The sequence below is a fragment of the Vulpes vulpes genome, chromosome 11, assembly GCF_048418805.1.
Source record: "Vulpes vulpes isolate BD-2025 chromosome 11, VulVul3, whole genome shotgun sequence".
Classification (NCBI taxonomy): Eukaryota; Metazoa; Chordata; class Mammalia; order Carnivora; family Canidae; genus Vulpes; species Vulpes vulpes.
The window spans coordinates 44,133,882-44,156,008 of NC_132790.1; the positions used below are offsets into that span (position 1 = coordinate 44,133,882).

Consider the following 22,127-nt stretch of genomic DNA (forward strand, 5'->3'; position numbering starts at 1 on the left):
ATATATATATATATATATATATTTAAAGCTCGGTTTGGATGACATCTGACCCTGAAGTGAAAGAGTTAACATTCAACTAAGCAGATCTGTGTTTCTGATCCATTACATTTCTCACAAACTGCCCTACAATGAGCTGAGCAAGTATCAACTGTAATTTGATCCGAGTTTATGGAAAAAAATAACTGCACATACTCAACATGCACATTTAATAAAAATCGGTTTCAAGAGAAACATGTCCAATAAACACAATTTAAGGCATATTTAACTGTTCGATTAACTTCAAATCTGCAATTCCTTTGCTTTCTTCACGCTCTCAAATAAAATAGTGGGGGGGAAAAGCAGCAGCCCTACTGCAGGGAAAAAGAGGCTTGAAAAACAACTTTGATTGGCACTTGGCCTGACCCACAGAGGAAGAAAAACAGTTTTTGGACAAAGAGCGCAAATATTTGAGCTTGCTTACTTACATGATTTCTTTCTACTTTTAATATATAAAGAACAATTCCAATAGAACTGTATTTAGAGAAATTGACTAAAAACGGTACCGTATTCATCTCAGTCTTTCAGTCCCGATGCATTTGCACAGCTCAGCAATTTTAATTCATTGGTACTGGACAAACAGGGGCATCTCAACGACTGCTTCCACTTAATGAAATGTAAAAATCGAGTTTGGGGGAAAAAAAAACTGATCATAGCATTACCAAGCGGAGGCTGTTCAAGTCTGATGAAAAAGCTTCCCTCTGTCTAAAGCGACCTCTTTTCCTTCCCCTCCCCCACCCCTTAACGGAGTGATTAAGCCAAGTAAGCTGAAGAATCCTGGAGTAAACTTTCCATCAGTCAGTCTGGGAAGCAGTACGCTGACTGCACCTCTGAGTTCTCCGGGTCTACACGGGCGGGGGAGGGGGAGCACTAAGGAGTGATAACCCTCGACCACCTCGAGTCTCCAGGTCCCCCGAGCCCCAGCAGCATGTAAGGTCCATCAGCACTTCCCACGGGCATAAAGTTCAAGCTGCTTCCCCAGCTCCGTCCAAGACTGCACTACAGACACAGGACTACCGTCAGAGGAAGGCAAACGGCGTTAAGGGCGAGCGCGGGGAAGGCAGAAGCGACCGAACGACCCCCCCGCCCCCGACAGTTAGCCGCCTCCGAGAGGGAGCCAGGTTCCTGCAGATCCGAGCAGAGCAGGCTGTTCGGGCTGCACACCGACCTCCATCCGCGGCTCCGGGAGGAGGATCGCGCCGGTGCCGGCCGCCCGCCCGCCCTCCGCCCGGGGGCCAGGCCGGCGCAGGGCACGGAGGGGAGCCCAGAAACAGACTCCTGGCTGCAAAAAAGAAATGCGGAAAAAAAAAAATCCCCAAGCCCTCGGGACCAGCATCTGTCCCCGCGGAGACAGAAAGGCAGCAGTGCCCACCTCCACCCCCGCCCACGCCCCCCTTCCCGGGGTCCCCCTCCAGCCTCGCCCCACGCGCGCCCGGGGGCCGAGCCGCCCGAGCCCCGCCGGCCGGCAGCGCCCCCCGGGCTGCACCCCCGGCCGAGCGCGTACCTTCCGCAGCACTTTCCGGCAGTTGGTACAGAGCAGGTAGTTGGCGGCGGCCGACGGGCTGCTGCCGCCCCGGTGCATGGTGGCTGCGGGCGCCGAGGGCCGAGGCGGACGGCGGGGCCGGGGCCGGGGCCGCGCTCGCTGCGGCCGCCCGCGCCGCTGCGGGTCCGGACGGTCCCCTGCCGCCTGCCGCCCGCCGCGCTTCAGCCTCCGCCTCCCCCGGGCGGGATGGCGGGCTGCGGGAGGCGACGGCCGGAGCGTGCGCGGCGCTGCCTCAGGCGACCACCGCGGCGGCGGCTGCTCCTCACCGGCCCGTTGTTCCTCCCGCCCCCATCCTCAGACCCCCGCCCCCGCCAGCCTAGGCCGAGCAGCCGCCACCGCTGCCGCCGCCGCCTCCGCCGCCGCCGCAGCGCCTCAGTGCGGCCCCGCCCCCGCCTCCCCGCCACCTTCACCACCTCCACGCTCCGGGACCGCCCCCTCCCGCCGGCGGACGGCCCCGGCCACGCCCCCGCGCCGCCCGCCCGCAGCCAATGAGCAGCCAGAGCCCGCTGGGAGCGGCGCCGGCCAATCACAGAGGCCGAGGACGCCTTGAATCTCTGGGCAAGTTAAGTTTGTCTCCGAGGCTCGGCACTGGAGCGAGATGGCGGGTGAGTTAGGTAGCGGGGTGGAAGGGATTACAGTTGGAGCGGCTCCGCCAATGGGACGGAGAGGGTGTGTCGTATGCAAATAGCCGCCGGAAGCCCCGCCCCGCCCCGGAGACGAGCCACGCCCCCTTCCCTAGGTCCCTGCAAAAAAATGGTAAGGACAGTGAGAGATAAAAAGCTGGGCGCTCGAGCCTGGCTAGAGAGTCTAAAACTGAGCTAAATATTTCCTGGTTTCTTGAGAAGGGTTGGGGACGTCCACAGTGTCAGGGCAGTGATTAAGCTTCCTCTCGGCCAGAATCTTAGCTTAGCTGTACAGAAGACTGCAATCACGTAGCCCTTGGCACCCAGGGATCTCAAAGAACTTTATGCATCGTTTATCTTGAGCCTTGTTTTGCAAAAGACCAGTTACCTGAGACACGGGCGGGAGGCAGGGGTAGATGTTGGAGATGTATTTACACCATTAATCGAGTTGGGGTGGGGGGGGGAGACACGAAACCTCTCTAGTGTAGCGGTTTCCTCCGCCATCTGAAGCACCTTCTCGCAGTCCTTTCAGCAAGGAAAGTTCCTTTATTTGTCCAGCAGGAGATGGCCACAGAGACAGGTTGATCCTCCCACCCCATGGTCCTCTCTGAGGCAGTTGATCCGAAGCACGGATAGCTCAGAGGCTGGCTCAGGAAGGAGGGTTCAGAGAACAATTCGTCTGTAAACTATGGGGCTGGACTTGCCTCCTTCAAAGCTAAAAATGGTGAGTCAGGATTTTGGCGTGCACGCTCTAGGGAGAGAGGGCACATGGACGTGGGGGAAGCTCTGGCTGGCAGAGTGTGGGGCGCAGGAGAGGGCAGGTCTCCCGAGGAAGCCAGCAGCGCTCGTGCGGGTCCAGTGCGGGTCCAGTGCGGGTCCCGACGCGAGACACCCGGAACGGAAACCTGCTCCCCGGTGAGAACAAAGGCAGGCGCCGAGCAGGAGCCTGATTGGTGCCGGGTCCCCCCGGTGTCCTCCCGGCCGCGGAGATAACTGGCTTGGCCCTCGGGCGCGGAGCTCCGTGCTCGCGGGAGCCCCAGATCCCCACAGGCCTTGGCGGTGACCGCACAGGACTGTGCCTTATGACATCACCTGTTTTCGATCTTTAGGACACGATCTGTATTCTCAGCTTCTCCTTTCATACAGGTCTCTAGCGGACCGGAGTTTGTGAAGGCCTGCAGTCCGCAGAATGAATCTGGAGAGAATGTAAAAGAACGGTTTCGCTGGTTTGCATTTCTTTCTTTTCTTTTTAATTAAAACACACACACACACACACACACACACACACACACACACACACACACAAAAAACCTCCCCGGTTTCCTTAGGGATTCAGTGTGGCGTTGTAATGCAAAATCAGGAAGGTACACTTGGAGGAGCTAGCAAGTTTAGCATATCAAAGCTATTAGACCAAATTGTGTGGTTAAAACTGTCAATCTCATTTTCAACAGCTGCCTCCTCTGTCCCTTTTAGAGACCAACACACATAAACCCAGTCTACACAAGGAACAAAGGAAGTGGAAATCTGCCAGTGTCAGGTTTAAATAAATTAAAATTGACTGGAAAACCCCTGAAGGGTCTGAGTTATGTGGTTGGGTAAATGTGTTGATCCATTTAGCCAGAGATAGCTAAAGGTCACTTGATGCTGTTGTAGACATATATAGCCTAGAATAGTAGTGTGGGGAAAGTGCTTAACAGAAACTGTAAAAAGCGAGAAAATTAGGTAAGGAGAGAAATCACCACCTGCTCTTCAGTGTAGACAACCAAGAAATCCAGGGAGAAAGTTAACAAGGCACAGTTTTCCTAAGAACTGAAACACATATGTGTCCCCATTTAGTGGTAAATTTCTTGGGCTATATTCCTGGCTGGTTCTCTCTTGTAAAGCAGATTTTATGTGGATACATTTTAAAGGATAGGAGATATTGAAGGATGGAGTGAATTTTTGTGCAGAGATTGAATTTTCTCAAATAGTGTTTTAGAGTCAGACTGTTTTCTATCATATTCTTCATATAACCTTTCCTCTTAGTAGTTAAAATCCTTTCACAGTGAAGTTCTTTAAGCTCTTCAGTAACTAAATTCCCCAGAAAGGATGGCCAAGATAGTGTAATCTCTACCATTACCCCCTCTGACAAAGATTGCTAAATGGAGATTTTAGAGGAATAGCTTCACTGATACATGGTCAGATACATGTATGTGACCAAAGGATGGATCTCTCCACCAGACTCCTCCAGACTTCTATTGTTTGTTCAGAGGGCCATTTATTTTTTTTGACATTTGACTATGTACTACATTGTGACATTCTTATATTGAACCCTTATATATGTGTCTATATTTTCAACCCTGAAATCTTCAAGCCAATAACTCATTTTCAGTACACAACCACCACCCTTTCTTCTGGTCCTCACAACCTTCACTCCTATCATCCTTGTTCTCTACTCACCTGAGTACTCTAACATTCACCTTCTGGATCCTTCCTTTCTCTTCCACTCATTACCTGGCCTCCCTTCCTTTTCTACTCATCCTGGATATCATAAAGAGAATGTGACCTAAGAGAGTAAGTGACTTGTGAATCCTGCATCACACTCAAGACAGAAGAAAACAAAAAGCCATTCTTTTGATTTCACACAGGACAGGGAGAAATTCCCTCCCTTTTGTTGTCTAGTATGTATAAAACAAGAAAGAACTTCAGAAAAGTAAGATATGGGTGAAAATTACAATCAACATTGAGAATTACTTTTTAACTTATTACAAAATTAGGATGATACTTTATTAACTGTTTTTACATTGTTTTTTAAATAATTTTCACTTGTTTTGAAATATTCTTTTAAAATGTGATTTTTCCCCCCACATAGTGCATAAAATCATATGGCTCAGATGTTCCATAACTGATTTAGCCATTACTCCATTATTGAACATGGAGACTGTTTCCAGTTTTTCATGGTTATAAATAATGCTGTGTGATAAGCTTCCTCATACATAAGTTTCTGGCAGCACCTCTGATTCCTAGATATGGAATTTCTAACTGAAAGGATGTGAATATGTTTTAAGGCTCTTGTTACAATTTGCTAAAATATTTTGTGGAAAGGCTTAACCAATTTGTACTCATCCCACAGTGAATGAGAACACAGGGGAGAGAATCGTTTGGAAAGCACAAATCTGAACTGTCATTCTCCTACATCAAGCCCATAAATAGTCCACTCACCTCTACCTCCAATGCTTCCCTCTCCCTTCTGCCTGGTGATTTTCATCTCCTGTTGAAAGATCTCCTGGTGCAGTCAAGCACTTGTCATAGTTGTCTATGGTGTCACCCTCTTATCTCTTCTTTAGCATCAATCTCAGTATTGAAATGATTGGCTTAAATTCTCCTTTCTCATTAGACTGTGAACACCTTGAGGGTGGTGATGAACTTACATTTGCTTTGGATTCTTAATTCCTAGCTGAACCAGAAGAGAAGTGCTTTAAAAATCTTGGGGGGAAAAAAGTTTTCACTCTTACTTTCCTAAATACACCATGCATTCTTCCAAGGCATCTTTTGAATCTTGAATAACAGTGATAACATCTTATAAAAGGGCCCCAGTAAATATTTATGAATTGAGCAGTTCCCAAAACCTTTGCTGCAGAGCAGATCGGCTGGATTCTTGTCCTTATCTGTCACCAATTATTTCTCTGACATTGAACATAATGGTCATTATGGCTATTGCTACAAACTCATGGTGTAGAGAGGATTGGGGGCAACTTTTCCTGTTCAGTAATTTTGAAAGAAGGTACCCTGTTAATAACCTGCTGTGACTTTTGGACGTGAAATTGTTTACTTCTCTAGATATTCTCCTACTGACCTAAGGACTGGGCCCCTTTAGAGTTCCTAAATAAGGATTCAGTTGAAAAAAATCAGTTACTAAAGATGTTTTTTTAAACTCCATTTCTTGAGACAATAGGTCATTTTCTAACATTTTGCCTTCTCAGACTTCTTTCTCCTTCTCCCTGGGGGGACCCAAAGCATTTGGATAGCAGAAAGTGCTGCATTATTTACAAATTTGTGAATACTGTAATTTGTTTCATGCACAAAGGAATTTGCACTTCACACAATTGTAAATTGATTGCTCCCTTTGAGCTGTTAATTAGATTCCTGCTATTTTTTTTTCAAGGCCCCAAACCAATACTACTCCAAAGGAGAAATTAAAAGGATCTGATCCAAAAGGACTACTGCTTTAGTGCCCATTTCCATCCCACACCCTGAGTCACCCACTCCCACCAAGAAAATTCTTACCAAAGCTCATTTTTCAAAGAACAAATATTCCACCAAGATCCAAATTTCTCTCGGCTATCTCTTGTAATTTCCCATTTCAGAGGTCCCTGCATTTAACCCCATACAAAACAGACTTGCAGGGAGAAGCCTACAGATGTGGGGTTCTTGTTGGTTGTTTGGTCTACACAATGTCAGCCAGCACAGTGCTTTAAAAAAAAAAACAAAACTGAATTACTTTAAAATTTTTATAAGTTGGGAGATTTTACACCCCAAATCCAGATTTCCAGTTTATCTTGAAAAATTGTCAGATCACAGAAAAATTGTCACACCGAGCTCATATTGCTTCATGACAACCTTTTGCTGGAGCCCAGTACCTGCTCTCCTGGCTCTGGACAAGTACTCTCTACTATACGGCGGTCTCTGTCACTCCCTAGGGGTTACTTTTGCCACTTTCTTTACATTCTCTTCTTGCCATCTGTAGGGATTTGCCACCTCTATAAACTTTCTAAATCATTGGGCTGCTGATTGTCATTCTTTATCACAGAATATGAATCAAAAATAAATTTGCCATCTCTAAGGGACAGCAAAAGTTGAGGACAGGCATCAGATGCAAGGAATATCATGATAGTTACATGCCCTGACACACACACACCCTCATCTCCACCAAGAAAATTCTTACCAAAGCTCATTTTCCAAAGAACAAATATTCCACTAAGATCCAAATGTGTCTGTGTGTATGTGTATGTGTACAATGGGATTACACAAGGCTGAGGATAGTTGTCTAAGGGGGGAGAGGATGCAATGTCCTTTATGCTGCTAACCCCGCTTCTTAATTGAATTGGCCCACATACCCATTCTAATTGAAACTTTGGGGACTATAGGGAATGTGACAATAATAAAAGGACATTGAGGATGTCTTCTTTGATGGGCATTATCATGTACAGACGAAGAGCCCTAGCCCTGGAGTCAGGCTTGGATTTGAGTACTGACTTTGCCCCTTACTACACATATGACCTTGGGCAAGTTGTTTAATTTCTCTGCACTTCTGTTTCTCGTGTCTAAAATGGAGTAATAATGCTGCATATCTTAGCTGGTGAATGTAAAGATTGAGTGAAATAATGCACACTAGAATATTTGTAAGGCCATAAAAAATGTTTGCTGCTAGCTCCACAATACGAAGGATGTCATGCTTTCAGCAAACTATGACCTTGCTCTATTCACTTAACCAATCTATGTATAAATTTTTGCTCTGAAAATGAGGATACTAATATTAGCTTAGTCACAGAGTTGTTTTGAAGATTAAATGAGCTATATGTAAGACACTTTCAAACAATGCCTAACATGTAAGAAATGCTATATTATGTGTTTACTATTATTATATACTGTGGTCAGGGGATTTTTTAATTTGATTTATTTATTTATTTATTTATTTATTTATTTATTTATTTATTTTGGTAGAGATCATTAATTGTTGGGTTACTTCTCAAAAGTAAGATAATGTGGGTTAAAATGGCAATGGACAGAAAGTCAGGAGACCTAAAGTTTAGTTCAGTACTACTGTGAACCATGTGATATGGTAGGGCCTCATCTGTTAAATGTGGAGTGGTGATTAAGTAGGGCCAAGGCCAAATCCATGTTTTAGGAAGACTTAAGCTTATATAATGAGTTTTAAAGAAAAGAATGTAAAATTATAGACGCAAATTAGTTGTGAAATGAACACTGACTTAAAATCAGTAACAAAATCACAACAAATTTTAAAAGGGTAAAAATATCATAAACATCACAAAATCCAAATAAATGTTTATTAATTAACTATCTGATACTACCCTTTATTGCATTTTTCCTACATTTTTTGGCTCACTTCCTCTTCATATGACAATTATTTTTGCAATATTATCTTCTCTAGAGAGAATAGAAAGATAATTTTATCTTTTCCCTACCATACATTTCCAGTGCTAAATGCCTTAAGATATATATGCATCATGAAACAGCCTCTAGTCCTACATCTTTGTGACATGATGCCAGTAAATGGGCCTAATGGGCAGTGGAACTGTCTAGAATCTGTCCTTATACTGGAACAACTCAAAGGAACAACCACACACTGAAATGGCTGTGATCCACATATGTGTGGATATAATTCAGTAAACCCAGGCCAATGGTTTCTCCGTCTCAACTACTCCTTAGCCAGATCAACAAAAATACCCACAGCTTTCCCAGTTCCTTTAGCATGAGGGGGAGTTTTAAGGAGGTATGTTGGGCTGCAGAGCCAATAATGATTAAAATAGCTTACTTTTGATATTTAGTTACAAATATGAACATGTGAACACATTGCTTGGACCTCTCCCAGGGCCAATGCTAACAATGAACCCTGAGGCTTAAACTTCATTATATTTGTGGTTAATTCACGTTGAAGTAGAGAGTTGCAAAGACTTTTCCATACTCTAAAATTCCGTGGGTCTGTTTTGTCTTAGTACTTCCATGAGAATCTAGTGCAAGTAGGATATAAGAGAAGTGGGAGAATTTCTTCAAGAAGGCAAGGAGAAAATACAAGTAGTTTTCTCAAAATTGTCAGAGTTGTGTTGGGTTTTCCTTTGTTCACTCAGGGATTATTTCTCCTTGTTAGCCTATTTGTCTATTTGGTATGCCAAATTCATTGTCCCAAATTCTCAATATCCTTCTGTTAGAGATGAGGAAACTCAGAGAAATATGTTCCACATTTCAAGAAAGATTGTTGTGAAATAGGTTGTCTAGGTGTTAAAAAGGAACATGGATGAATAAAATAGAAAAAATCCACATGACAGTAAGGAAGTTTGGGAGTAGGATCTAATTGATGGGAGTACAGAAGAGTTATTTGTGGACTCAGAAGTCTTCAATGCAGTTGTAGTTTATTGTGAGGGATTTGCAGGAGTCAACATTCAACTTTCAGACTCTCTGAATATGACTATGGTACATGAAGACTGAGCATTTTCAGGGATGAATCTTATTCATTGGAGTAATTCAAATACTTAGAAACTAAGAGGTGCTCAGAAAAGCTTGTTAGATGAAATGATCAGATATATTAGAGTCTAGAAAACAACTAGAAAGCAAGAGAACATGTTATTTTTACCAAGAAAAGTTCTCAAGTTATCCTAAATTGTAAAAAAGCTTTTATGCAGGGGCGCCTGGGTGGCTCAGAGTTGAGCGTCCAGCTTTTGGTTTTGGCTCAGGTCATGACATCAGAGTCCTGGGATTGAGCCCCACACTGGGCTCCACACTCAACAGGGAGTCTGCTGGAGATTCTCTCTCTCCCTCTGCCCCTTCCTCCTCTCATGCATGCATGTGTGTATGCACACACACACACACACTCTCTCTCTCTCTCTCAAATAAGTAAACCTTTAAAAAAATATTTCTGTGCAAAGGGAAAATTTGCCTCATTAGCAAGAAGAAACTTTCAACATTGGTGTGAATGGTAACAACAAAGACAGCAATTTCAAAGATAAAATGTTAGCTTGAGGTAACTATTTCTACATGAACTGCAAGTTTGGAATCACAACAACAATTTGTGAGGTTCTAGAAGGCTACAAGTTTGGATAGTATGCTTTGAAATATATAGTGATTAGATGTTCCCTTATTCACTTATTTATGTACGGGACCTTTACCATGTAGTAAGTCCTGGTAATAAAAATAACAAAAGACCTGCTTAAAATCTAACAGTGAGACTGAGGTATCATCTCTGCATTGGTATAGAAAATAGAATACGGAGAGTAGTAAAAAGGATTATTAGCAAAGAGCTCAGAAAGACCTTCTGAGGATTTATGCCTGTAATTGGATGTTTTTTGTGGTAGAGGCATATGATACAGAATCCTTGCTGTGTCTCAGTGCAATTTATAATGTCAACAGGAAGTCAGGACTAACCCTTATAAATTTTAGAGAACAGTGCAGAAGAGTATATGATGAAATCACCTTTGAATTCCACATTCATTACTTAGTTCATTCTTGTATTCATTCACTCAGCATATGTTTGTGAAGTACCTACCACCTACCAGGAACTTGGCTAGTCGCGGAAATAAGTGATGAATAGTAAGTCAGGGTCTTACAGAACTTAGAGCCTAGCTCAGAAGATGGACTTTAAAGAAGTAATGTATGTAAATACTCACATGTAGTGAGTATTTTCGTAGGTAAAACACAGGAAGAGAATATACAGCAGGAGACTCTAACCTGGCTTAGGCTTCCCCAGGGAAGTGAAATGTACACTCAAGCAGTGGGCTGTCCCCTAGTTTCTGACAGAGACTTCCATGTGTTCCATCCAGTAGGTCCTTTCCATTTGCAATTCTCAATGCTTTGAATAGAGTTCACCTTCCAGTTATGAAAATCCTAGGCATCCTGGCTTTTTACATTACAATAGATAAACGTTTACACTGGAGCAATCCCTCCTTTCTTTTTGAAGAGGTGTTATCCTTATTGAAAATTCACCAGAATTTGAACCTCCTTTTCCTGATTAAAGACCATCACTAAACATCATTATTTCACACATAACAATTCCCACTTAGTCCACCATTCTGCTGACTTCCACTTGTATAATGTGCAAATTCTACATAATGCCCCACTTCTAATATGTACATCTTTATCATCTCACTTAAGACTCTAGTTTTTGAAGATAATCCTCATATCTCTTATCTACATTCTGCAATCTCCACAACACCCATGGTAATGATATTATAATCAAAATAGTGATAGTAATAGAAACCATTACTACCACTTATTGAGTGCTTACTATGTGCCAGTCATTTTGCAATAACTGATGCCTAAATTATCTTATCTAAATATTTATTGATTATAAGTAATACTATAAACATGATCTTGCCTAAATATTTACAGAACCCCTATGGAGTGGTTATTATTATATCCAAATAGGGACTAGCAGTTTTGTCAAAGTCACACAGTTATTATAAGACAGCTGTGATTTGAATTCATATTTGCTTGATGCCACGGTTTATAGTCTTAGGCAACCCTGCCTTGGCATTATATAATCAGTCATTATTGTAAATGTTCTTTGAACTAATTCTCTATATTAGGTTACCAAACGGTGAGGTCAGCTGAGTTAGATCTTCTAACATTCACCAAATGTAGTTTGGGCATCTGTATTAATTGGATCCTAATAAAATAAATGCCATGGGAGCTGGCAGAGACGTATGTGTTTTCCCTATTCTAATATTTGTTTAAAGATTTTATTTATTTATTCATGAGAGACAGAGAGAGAGGCAGAGACATAGGCAGAGGGAGATGCAGACTTCCTGCAGGGAGCCCGTTGTGGGACTCCATCCCAGGACCCCGGGATCACGACCTGAGCCAAAGGCAGACGTTCAACCCCTGAGCCACCCAGGTGCCCCTCCCTATTCTAATATTTTATTGCCCACTGACATGTTACTCTAAAATATAATAATTGAGTGGTTCTAGAATATGAAAAATACTGTTGGCACCCTAAGTTGAAATTCCTCATGTTTTGATAATAAGTCTGAAGATTCCTAGGCATTTGGTCAGTTGTGGCGTTAGAGTGCTGGATGTAGGTAGTGGCGTTAAAGGTGATAAAATTGAGGGAAAGAGGAGAGGAAAGAAGGCGGTGCTGCCACTCTCAGGTGCCTTGTCACAAATAGTCCGGGTCTATTGTGATTAGTTGAGATTAGCTCCTTTCAGAAGGAAGATGAATAAACTGGTTTCCACATAATCTGCCAGCAAACTAGAGATATTCATCTCACCCTGTCCCATCCAAATCCTCCTCTAAGGAAATCTTTCTGCTTGTGGCCTATTTCCAAATAGTCATGCTCTATGCTATGTCTGCCCCTTGTTCTCCGATGAGTGGACCAAAAGGTAGACACTTGATTTGAAGACAGCCATTCTGTAACCCAGCCAGCCATCTGTGACTAGCTTAAAATGATAATTGGGGCCAATGAGATGCCTCTCTTGGGGATTTGGCAATGGGAAGCTAAGACACTCAGCCAGTTGGCAGCAAAGTCGGATTGTGGGAGGATGCCGTGAACCATATGCAGGCTCAAACTTTGAAGGATCAGAACAGATAAAGAGTGAAGGTTGAGGGAGCCAGAGTAATGCAAAGAAAGAAAGAAAATGAAGGCACTAAAACACTAGTACTTAGAGATGCCTCCAGTCCTGGTGTGTTTCTGGTCCAGCCCTTGTTGCCTGTTCTTGTAAGGATTCCCTTCCCCTGTGTCATCTCCTTCCCGCTGCGAACTTTGGGAAGTAACTTGAGTGTACCTCTGTTTCTTTCAACCAAACAAGACTCACTGAGACAGTCTTCCTTCATTTCCATGTCAAGCATATGCAAATGTGAAATATTACTTTTAGTTCTCATTAGTAAATGGATGTGAAAGTCAGACATTCCCAAAGAAAGAACTAGAACTCACTGGGCCAGAAAACCCCATTTTAGTTTTTGCACATAAAAAATTCTTACAGCCTGCATTTCATTCAGAAAGACTGCTTTGCATAAACCTCAAACTTTTTAGAAACTTTTTGCGCTCTTGGTTGGAGAGTAGAGATCAGTCATCTTTTACCCAAACTGCTTCTCCCCTTCACGTTCAATGCCAAAGTGATTCTCATGTGTCTGTGTGAAGAAAACTTTGCAAAAGGGATTCCGCCCTTCCCATTCTTTATCCTTCATTCAGACTTTAATGCCTGCTGGCCCCATGTAATGACAGTCTAGGGTTTTTGAACCAAAAAGATTATTTAAAAAGTAAAAAGAAACAGAAGTCAAAGTTCAATTTCCTCAAAAGTTTCCCAGGACAAAGTAGCCAAGAAAAAGATAAAGTGAATGAGGGTGGCTTTGTGTCAGTTTGCAGGTTAAAGGTCACTGCGGTGGTCTTCATGGGGCATAAAGGAGACCAGGCCAGGCATATACTAGAAGGTCATTTTGTTTTGGAAATATAAATACATATAAATTTTTTTTAAATTTTATTTATTTGGGAGTGAGAGAGTGAGCATGAGTGCGGGGGAGGGGCTCACATGAGGCTCAATCCCAGGACCCCGGGATCATAAACTGAGCCAAAGGCAGATGCTTAAGGGACTGAGCTACCCAGGTATCCCCACATATAAGTGTTTTAATTTGCTTCAACTTGCCAGATGTGGAAGGTGCCTAAATGCCTGACCTGTTTCTGTAGAGCCCATCCCTAGCCTTCAGAGATCTGGGCTTTTCTTGGTTTTCATTCCTGTGCCTCATATGCCTTGTCTGTGCAGGAGTCCCTGCTTCTTTTCCTTCCTAAGATCAGTCTTAATCTGTCTCCTTTCTCCTCCCTCTTCTCTCTTTCTCTCCTTTACATTGGGCTCATTCTCAGCTTAGCAACCCTTGACCCTTTCTCTATCTCCTAGGTAAATAGTTCTCAGGCTATGTTAAGCCCTTGGAAAATGAAGGAGGTACTTCACCTTATCAATGAGGATCATCTTTGCAGGTGTGCCTTGCCACAACTTTGGAAACTTTGCGGATGGGGGACCAAAGGAAATGGGGCTTCTCTCTGGGCAATACTGGAAGGCTTTGGTTATGTTGGACTTGCTGTAGATGAGGCAGCTCTACTGTTATTCTGTACAAACAAGACCTGTCACTCTGCATTTTCTATTTCTCCAAGAAAGCATGAACATCCAGAGATGCACATGTCTATTGGGACCTAGAATGCTGAGGAATGGAAACACATGGAAACATTCACATATTATACAAAGATAATTTTAGCTGTGACCTGGAATATATTGTCTAAGAGCTCTGTAAGAGTGAAATTGAAAATATTTTTCTTTTATCACAATGTTGTGTAATCTAGTCACTTCAAAAATTCTTCAAATTTCATTTTTAGTACTTAACTTTATAGCGTATTTTGAGGATTAAGTGAAAGAATATATGTAAAGTGCATAGAACAATGACCCTCCGATTATGAGTACTCAGAAAATGTTAGCTATCATTATTTTTAAAAAGTTCCATACAACAATCATACTCCTTCCCAAGAGGATTGAAATTTACTTGAATTTTAATACTCTGGTTTCCTGTTATCATTTACCACTGCTTGTTTTGATTTAAAAGGGCCTCGAGTACTTGATAACATGCAAGGTTTATCATTAAGCATCTTTTTTTTTTATCATCAAGCATCTTTATTGCACTTGTGTTTGCAAAGAACGTTTTTGTTTTCTATTCGCCTATCCAATCCACATTCCAAGATAGAGAACTCCATGTCAGAGATAATGTCGAATAATGAAGAAGCTAAGTGCTTGGAGAAATGAGATGACAGCAATGTATTCCTCATTCTAATCTCTAGGTGAAGAAAGATGATCTTCTCTGGAACGTAGGCTTGTACATGTATATAGGCGAGTGTATGCACACACACATACATACGTATATCCGTTTATGTGTCTTGTGCTGAATAAATTCTTTTTTCTAAGCTAGAGATAGCCAGTCATCATTATTATTTAAAGTTTTAACTGAAAAATTGCAGTTTGGCAGCTCATATTATTTACATTGAAGAGCTGGAAATCTCAGAGCACCTCAAAATATTTTAAGAGTTTTGCCTACTAACACAGCTTTAGTCTGTGGGAGGCAACTACCTTTTGTATTGTGAACAAAATCATGAAAGATAATATGCCTGGTGTATTGTATATGACTCAAGCAAGAGCCTAGCTATATTAATGGGTCTGGTTTTTTAAAATATAGATTTGGGCTGAGAGGGTCCTCTGGGTGGTGTAATGGGCAAGATATATAAAGCATGGACCAAGCCATTGGTTCTGTCATCTTTGCCTTTTACAATTGCCCTCTGTGTATAGAAGCCCACTTGGGAATCTGCCTTGGTCACCAGGCAAAATGCCTTATTTATTTCCTGATTATTTACAAGGACCCGGGATACAGGATATATATATTGTTGTCTATCAAAGCATTCACTGGGACAAGAGATAAGCAAATCATCTGCCAAAAATACTGTGGCTTGCAAATGATGGGTGCATGTAAGAAAGGCCACTGTATTACCAAGTCATAGGTAAGTGATTGAGCAAATGATGCAACTCATTGAGGTTGATTTCACTTTCCTCAGATGTCATGAACATATTTTGCTTTCTCAATGTCATTCTTGGCCCATTGTGCAGTGACATCTCAGGTAAAAAAGGGATGAGGCAAAGTCTGATAATGCCAAGAGCACTGTCTCCTATTTCCCAAATAACTAAGGAATACACTTAGCCAGGCAAGGGTAAGGTTCTAGATGTGGAGGTTAACAAAAATGGGTAAGATTTTTCTAGGTAGAAAAAGCAGAGAAGGGAAGGCAGATATGTCGGTTTGTTGGTGCCATAGTTTCTGGAGCACCCTGGTGCCATCCAAAGTAGCTTCAGAATGAAGACCAGTTGTCTGTCCCCCTAAACAAGACAAGAAGCTGAGGTGAATGGAGGCTCTAGCCCCAACCTGCCAGCACCACCTCAACTCTGTTGTCTTTGTCTTTTGCCTTCTGGAATGCAACAACATCATCCTATCCCTATTCTAAGTGACATCAGGTGAATCGCCCAGAGCCCCTGGATCCCAGCGACACATTAGCTACACTGACTGTGTCACACTGTTTCTGGGGCTCCGGAAACAACTTGAACAAGATTACAGGATTTCAAAGCCTTTTAATGTCTCTTGCCTTTTGCCCTGTCACTTATCTGAGCTACTTCTAGGTTTTCATTTTCAGGCTCCTATCCCTTGAATTAATCCGTCTCTTCTCCATATTGTCAGCCACATCCCCTGCTCTGTTCTCACTACAGCAAACTGCTAAACCCGAGGATCTTTGCTCTGTTGTTCACATTTTCCTCAAAAGTCACCCAAAGTATCCTGGAAGCAAAATAGAAGTGCTTAAAAACATTTTGCAGTGAAAAACCAAGGGATGACCTCCCTAATATGGCCTATTTACTGCTCTAGTTCTTGCTCTTGCCAGGCAAAGTTATGGGTGGGATTTTGCCCAGACACACATGGCTATTCTGTGTTTAGTGCTGCCCGTACTGCTGACTGTTGTCTAAGTATATGAAGGCAGGTGTCCTTGAGGTATGGTAATGGAGGCCTTGGTGACATTCACTTGGCTAAAAACTGGCAGGTTACCTCTGTTCCTGCCCATGAATAGAATCTCAACCCCAGTCATATCCATCCAAAAGAAAAGATCATTTTGCCCATTAGACTAGAACCTGCATGAGGGCACATGTCTCTGTCTGGCCTCTATTCAATCACGGATCCTAGGAGGAAGGAACAGAGCCTGTTCCATCATAGGAGCTTGGTAACTCTGATAATACAAATTCCTACCTGATAAAATTATATTCAAGCAGTATAGTCCAACAAATAGCACAATATCAAATGGGTACAGCAGCCTAGGTTTTGATATTAAAATACCCAGAGAAAATGGTCATTGCATCCATCATGGGGCTTTGAATGAACGTTAGCTTCTGAGGGCTATAAATGTATCTCAGAGCACAGGGTTAGGAACAGAAGGGAAATACAATACATCTTAAGGAGTATCTCAAAATGAAGGTGATAAAAAGAAAACTTATTTTTTAAATTATAGAAATGTGAAATTGATAGAGTTCCCTGTTTATCTGAAACACTAAGTGTTTTCTTAGGATTTTAAAGCTGTTGTTCTAAAAAATGGGGGAGGGGTCTTAGATGAGCTAAAATCCCTTCCTCATCTAAAAAGTTAGGGAACTATGATTATAAATCATCAAAAATTGGGGATCCCTGGGTGGCGCAGCGGTTTGGCGCCTGCCTTTGGCCCAGGGCGCGATCCTGGAGACCCGGGATCGAGTCCCACGTCGGGCTCCCGGTGCATGGAGCCCGCTTCTCCCTCCGCCTGTGTCTCTGCTTCTCTCTCTGTGCCTCTTATGAATAAATAAATGACATATTTAAAAATAAAATAAGATTATAAAAAAAAATAAATCATCAAAAATTATAAAAAATAAATAAAATGGAGGAATTTCTCCCTCTTTTTGGAATGGACCTAGCCCTAGAACAAAGGATCTTAACCTAAAATCTATGGTTGTACAGCCTTGTGACTTTGAATTCTCTAAAACTGCATGAAAACTTTGTAAATGTGCATTTTCCCCCTGAGGGACAAGGACCCATAGTTTTCATCAAGTTCCCAGGGAGCTTTGAGACACCAAAAGCCTTATAAGCCACTGGATTTAGATAACATTTTAGATTGCCTCCTTATAAGGCTCCCAGAACACTTTGTAGCATCAGGCATTATGCTAACCATTTTGTATGTATTACCTAATTTAACCCTAACTTCAAGATGCTGCTGCTTTTCTGAGAAGAAGTGAACGTTTTGAGAGTCTTACAGCCAACAAGTGGTGAAGCTGGGTTACCAGCCCAGGCTGAACCAGAATGCCTGCTTTTGTTTATCACACTGATCTACCTTCACTTTCAGTAGACAGCACATTTGCCAAAACCCAGAGCCTTTCCAGCCTCAGCCATCATTTGCCCTTTAAATCATCTTTTATATTTATATAGTAACTGCTTTCTAAGCATCTGCAAGCTTCACCCCATGCATGCAGCATTCCTCTGTGGAACCTTCTAAAGTCTTCTAAAACACAGAAGCCACCCTCTTCAGACCGCTCACCTCAGTTTTTTTCCATTGTGCCACTAGGCTGCAGTAAACATAATTTCATCTTAATTGTCTCCTCTAGACTCAAGTCTGGCCACATGGCACAAATGGACAACCCATACATTTGGAGAGTCTCCAAGAAATCCATCCCAAGCACTGAATGGTACTGGCACTGTTCCAGAATTTTACTAACTTTCCACAAATTGTGATTCCAGACACGTTCATACCTTGGTCCCCAGGATAATGGAAGCCACAAAAGAGACAAATTAAAATGTCAGCCCGGCCGGGTCCACAATGTGGGCAATTACAATGCAACCACTCACCTCTTAGATCACCTGAGTGTAGCACATCTGTGCTTCCTATAAAAGGGATAACAAAATAATCCAGAGCAGTTTCCTAGATGTTCCTTGACTCTGTGTAAGTGCAGTGTGTGTCTTCATAGCACCTAAGATTTCAATATGCAACAGGAAAGATTTTAAAAATCAGGTGAAAAGCAGAGAACAGAATTCTGGTAAGCTTTGTAACCCAACTACCACTGGCATCATTCGGGACCTGACTAACTTGACGTATAGGATCAAGGCTGGAGAGATAAGCAAGATAGAGTGTTGGTATTCTCTGCCGGAGAGAGGAGTATCACCCACACCTCGTCACTTACGGCGGATTCTGAAGGACAGTATGCCATGTCACTGCAGATGGAGAAGAATGTGTCACAGCAAAGGTGACATCTGAGAGGCTGTACGCCTTGAGGGATCACGGTAGAAACTAAACATCAACCCAAGACCATCGTCGGAAGTCTGGGTGACATAAGGAATTAAATGGTGTGGGAATCGAGATACTGCTTTTCTCCTCACTTTCTCCTTCTTTATTCTTTATAGATCCAGCTCCTATCAGGAGTTGCTCACCTCATCTGAAAACATCTGTTGTTTTCCATGCTCTGAAGGCGGTGACCACTGTTTCCACGATGTGACGTCCATGAGTATCTGCTAGGTTTGCAGCTGAGGGCTCCAAGCCAGTGGATAGGGTCACTTCCTCTGCGGGCCAAGGAAACACTGAGATTACTTCAGCAAAAAGTAGTTTTTCTGCCCCTCTGTATCATCACTCAGAGAGGCAGCCGGTTGAGTTAAAAAAGAAAACTGATATGTTGTGAAGAAGCTTGATGAAACTTTCGCTTGATCTTTTTATATCTGGATGCGGTAATATGGAGTTAGGTTATTTCCTCACATGCTTGTCACCTGCTTTGCAATTGCTTTCTTACTTATTTGCCTGCTCCATGAGATTGTAAGCTTCATGAGGACAGTTTTTCTGATTGTTATATCCTCAATACAATAAATTTTTTTTTTGAAGAACGAATAAAGAAGGTCAATGTACAAAAGTCCTCTGGTTGAGTGAATTCTTACTAGGTTAGTAAAATGTGGGTTGAATGGCTTGGGAGCTTTGGTGTTGTTGTGTTGTTTTTTTTTAAGATTTTATTTATTCATGAGAGACACAAAGAGAGAGGAGAGACACAGGCAGAGGGAGAAGCAGGCTCCCTGTGGGGAGCCTAATGCAGGACTCGATCCCAGGATCCTGGGATCATGCCCTGAGCCAAAGGCAGACACTCAACCACCGAGCCATCCAGGCGCCTCTGCTTGGGAGTTTTTAATAACCAATGGTTGTCAACCAACTTAAATTACGTGCAAAAAATGGACAATTGAATGCAGTTACACATTTTATTATAGGAGCACTGGGCACTGATGTTTGAGAAACACTGGTCTGGGTACTTGGGATACAGTGGTGAAGACATAGGATGGCCAACACCCCGGCTCTCACAGGGAGCACACTGGAGCGAGGGAGGCGGATGGCACACAGTTGTGCCAGGGCTAACTGACTGCAGTAAATGCTAGAAAGTTCCCACATGGTCGGAACCAGCAGTGTGTGATAGAGGGCTCTGGTCTGGGCTGAGGTTCAGGGGATGGTTCCCTGAGCAAGTTAAAGCAACATGGAGAGGATTTTGCTTTTGATTCTCAGCTTCAGGAGACAGGAGGAGAAAGCCCAGAGCAGCATCAGGAAGGTTGTGCAGAAGAAGAGAGCCGACAGCCTTTTCTGGTGGCCTCAACCACAACCCACTCCTTTGTGAAGCCCTATTGCTTTAGGCTTTTTCCCTTTTGACCCTTTTTAAAGAAAGTTCTATAGAGCTGGTACTCTGTATTTGACCCTATGGTGGGCGAAGGAGGGATTAAAATACTTAAGATGTGATCCCTGTCCTTAACGATTGAGTAATGACATTTGGTTTAGCTAAAGAAACTTATAGTCAAAGGAAGAGCTTCCAGTTCATCGTTCCCTATGTCTTTTCACACAGGTTGCTTCCAAGTCAGTTCTCTCTCCTCCTGTTTTTATATATTTGGTTTTTTAATACAAATTTTTACATTTTTATTGGTTTCAGGCCATCCTCCCAGCCTGCTAGATCTTTCTGAATCTTGCTGTAGTCGTCAGTTCACTAGCATTCTCCCAACTTGATGCAATATGCAGATCTGATAAACATGTCTTCTCTTTGCTAATTTAAGACTCTACGTTTAAAATGGATGACAGGTCTCTGAGGAACTTTGAGTCCCCTTGGCATGGCTGTATTAGAGATTCCCTTCTAGGTGATTACTGTTTGATTAATCAATGCGTGTTGATACCAGGAGGTATTTTTTCCTGGGAAGCACCTCCATAGCTTGTAACCAGAGAGGAGTACACTACTGCTAGGAACCCATGGCACCTGTGGATCACAGTACTCGTGACATTGTACTTGTGACATTGTGCCTTACCCTTGTCGGGTACCCAACAAGGTAAAAGAGCTCTTTTACTCTTCACTGGATTTCCCATATGGAGCACAGTGTGTTGTGTGTGGTGCTCACTCAGTACACGTTCGTTCAGGAACTTAACCTGTATCATTTTTTATGGACTTGCAGAAACTATCCAAGACAGCCAGGTCATTTGATAAGTTTCCAGGATTTAAATATGAAGTTTAGCCCTTCAGACGTTTCCCAGGTCTACCCGAGCTAGTAATGCCGGCTCCTGCTCATTCCCCAGAGTCAGTGCCACCGTATCACAAGCTTCACTCTAAGGAAACATTTTCTGATATCCTGTGAAAGATTTTTGTCTCTCTAGTTTATCCTAGAGGTTCTGGAAGTGATGCAGTGAAGTCAGGAGAAAAGAGATTCTATATATCACTGATCCCCAATTTCATCTCTAGAGTATATCAAAAGGGCTGGATTTTGCCAAAAGGACTCTAATTAACCGGCTTACCAAATTAATAAAAGCCACAGTTTTATTTGGCAAAGCTCATTAACAACAGCAACAAAAATCCTTCTTTTTGATGTTAATCATCTAATCTTTCATACTATCTCAGCATATTTCACTTTTTTTTTCTTTAACAGAGCCATGACAGATACTCACTTATTATTGAAATTTGCTTTCATTTTATTCCTCGTTACCTTGATTTTTTTCCCTTCCGGCCTCTGAGCTTTTGTCCATTTGGTGAAAATACTCAGTAACACTTATTGGGATTCTTCTACATCCCACTTCTCAGTTCTGTGATATGGACTTCACCCTCTTTAATCCTCATCTATATAAGAAGTGCGTCTGTGACTACTCTTGATTTGTAAATAAAAGTATAAAACAGATGGGGGGAGGTAAAATGATCTGCACGTTTATATTGGGGTCTGTCCCTCTTCTCAGCATGCTCCTATATTGCAGAGCTGAGGTTTGAATGACACCTGATTCCAGAGCCTGAGTATAGTTTTGCAAGGCCCAGGGACTCAGGGGGCCATGCTGGAAGTGCCTTTGGAGATCATCTAGCTCAGAACATGATGGATGCTCGTTGACTTGATTTTATCTGTCACTTTCTAGGCAAAATGAATCTCCTAGGGGAGATCAAAAGGCAGGGAGAGGGAGTTGGGTGGATTAAGAGAAAGGGATGATCCAGCTCCTGGAATCCTAGGAGAGAGTTTTCAGGCCTGGAGCTTTAGAATGGGCTAGATACTGTACAAATGTCTTAACCTACGTTAATGTGTTTCTTTATCAAAAAAAATATTTGTTTAAGTGAGGTTGGGATCTAATTTTAGTTTTAATCACCACCAACCA

General features: G+C 42.7%; 1 protein-coding gene and 1 long non-coding RNA gene across 4 annotated transcripts in view; one reads left to right on the forward strand and one right to left on the reverse strand.

Annotated features, from left to right (window-relative positions):
• SESN3 (sestrin 3) overlaps nucleotides 1-1,936 on the reverse strand; it is a 70,018-nt gene extending 68,082 nt beyond the window's left edge. The window contains exons 1-2 of one of the 3 annotated variants that reach the window (XM_072726216.1): nucleotides 1,541-1,936; nucleotides 1,205-1,318 (exon numbers count right to left, since the gene is read on the reverse strand). In XM_072726216.1, the coding sequence (XP_072582317.1) occupies nucleotides 1,205-1,318; nucleotides 1,541-1,618 (192 nt within the window). In that variant the 5' untranslated portion in view covers nucleotides 1,619-1,936. The remainder of the gene's footprint in view (nucleotides 1-1,204; nucleotides 1,319-1,540) is intronic. The other 2 variants (XM_072726217.1, XM_072726218.1) reach the window with 2 other exon arrangements.
• A 721-nt stretch (nucleotides 1,937-2,657) lies between these two features.
• Nucleotides 2,658-19,392, forward strand: LOC140594426 (uncharacterized). The gene is made up of 2 exons (XR_011995198.1): nucleotides 2,658-2,926; nucleotides 18,896-19,392. It is a non-coding gene; the product is annotated as an uncharacterized lncRNA (long non-coding RNA).
• The last annotated feature ends 2,735 nt before the right edge of the window (nucleotides 19,393-22,127 follow it).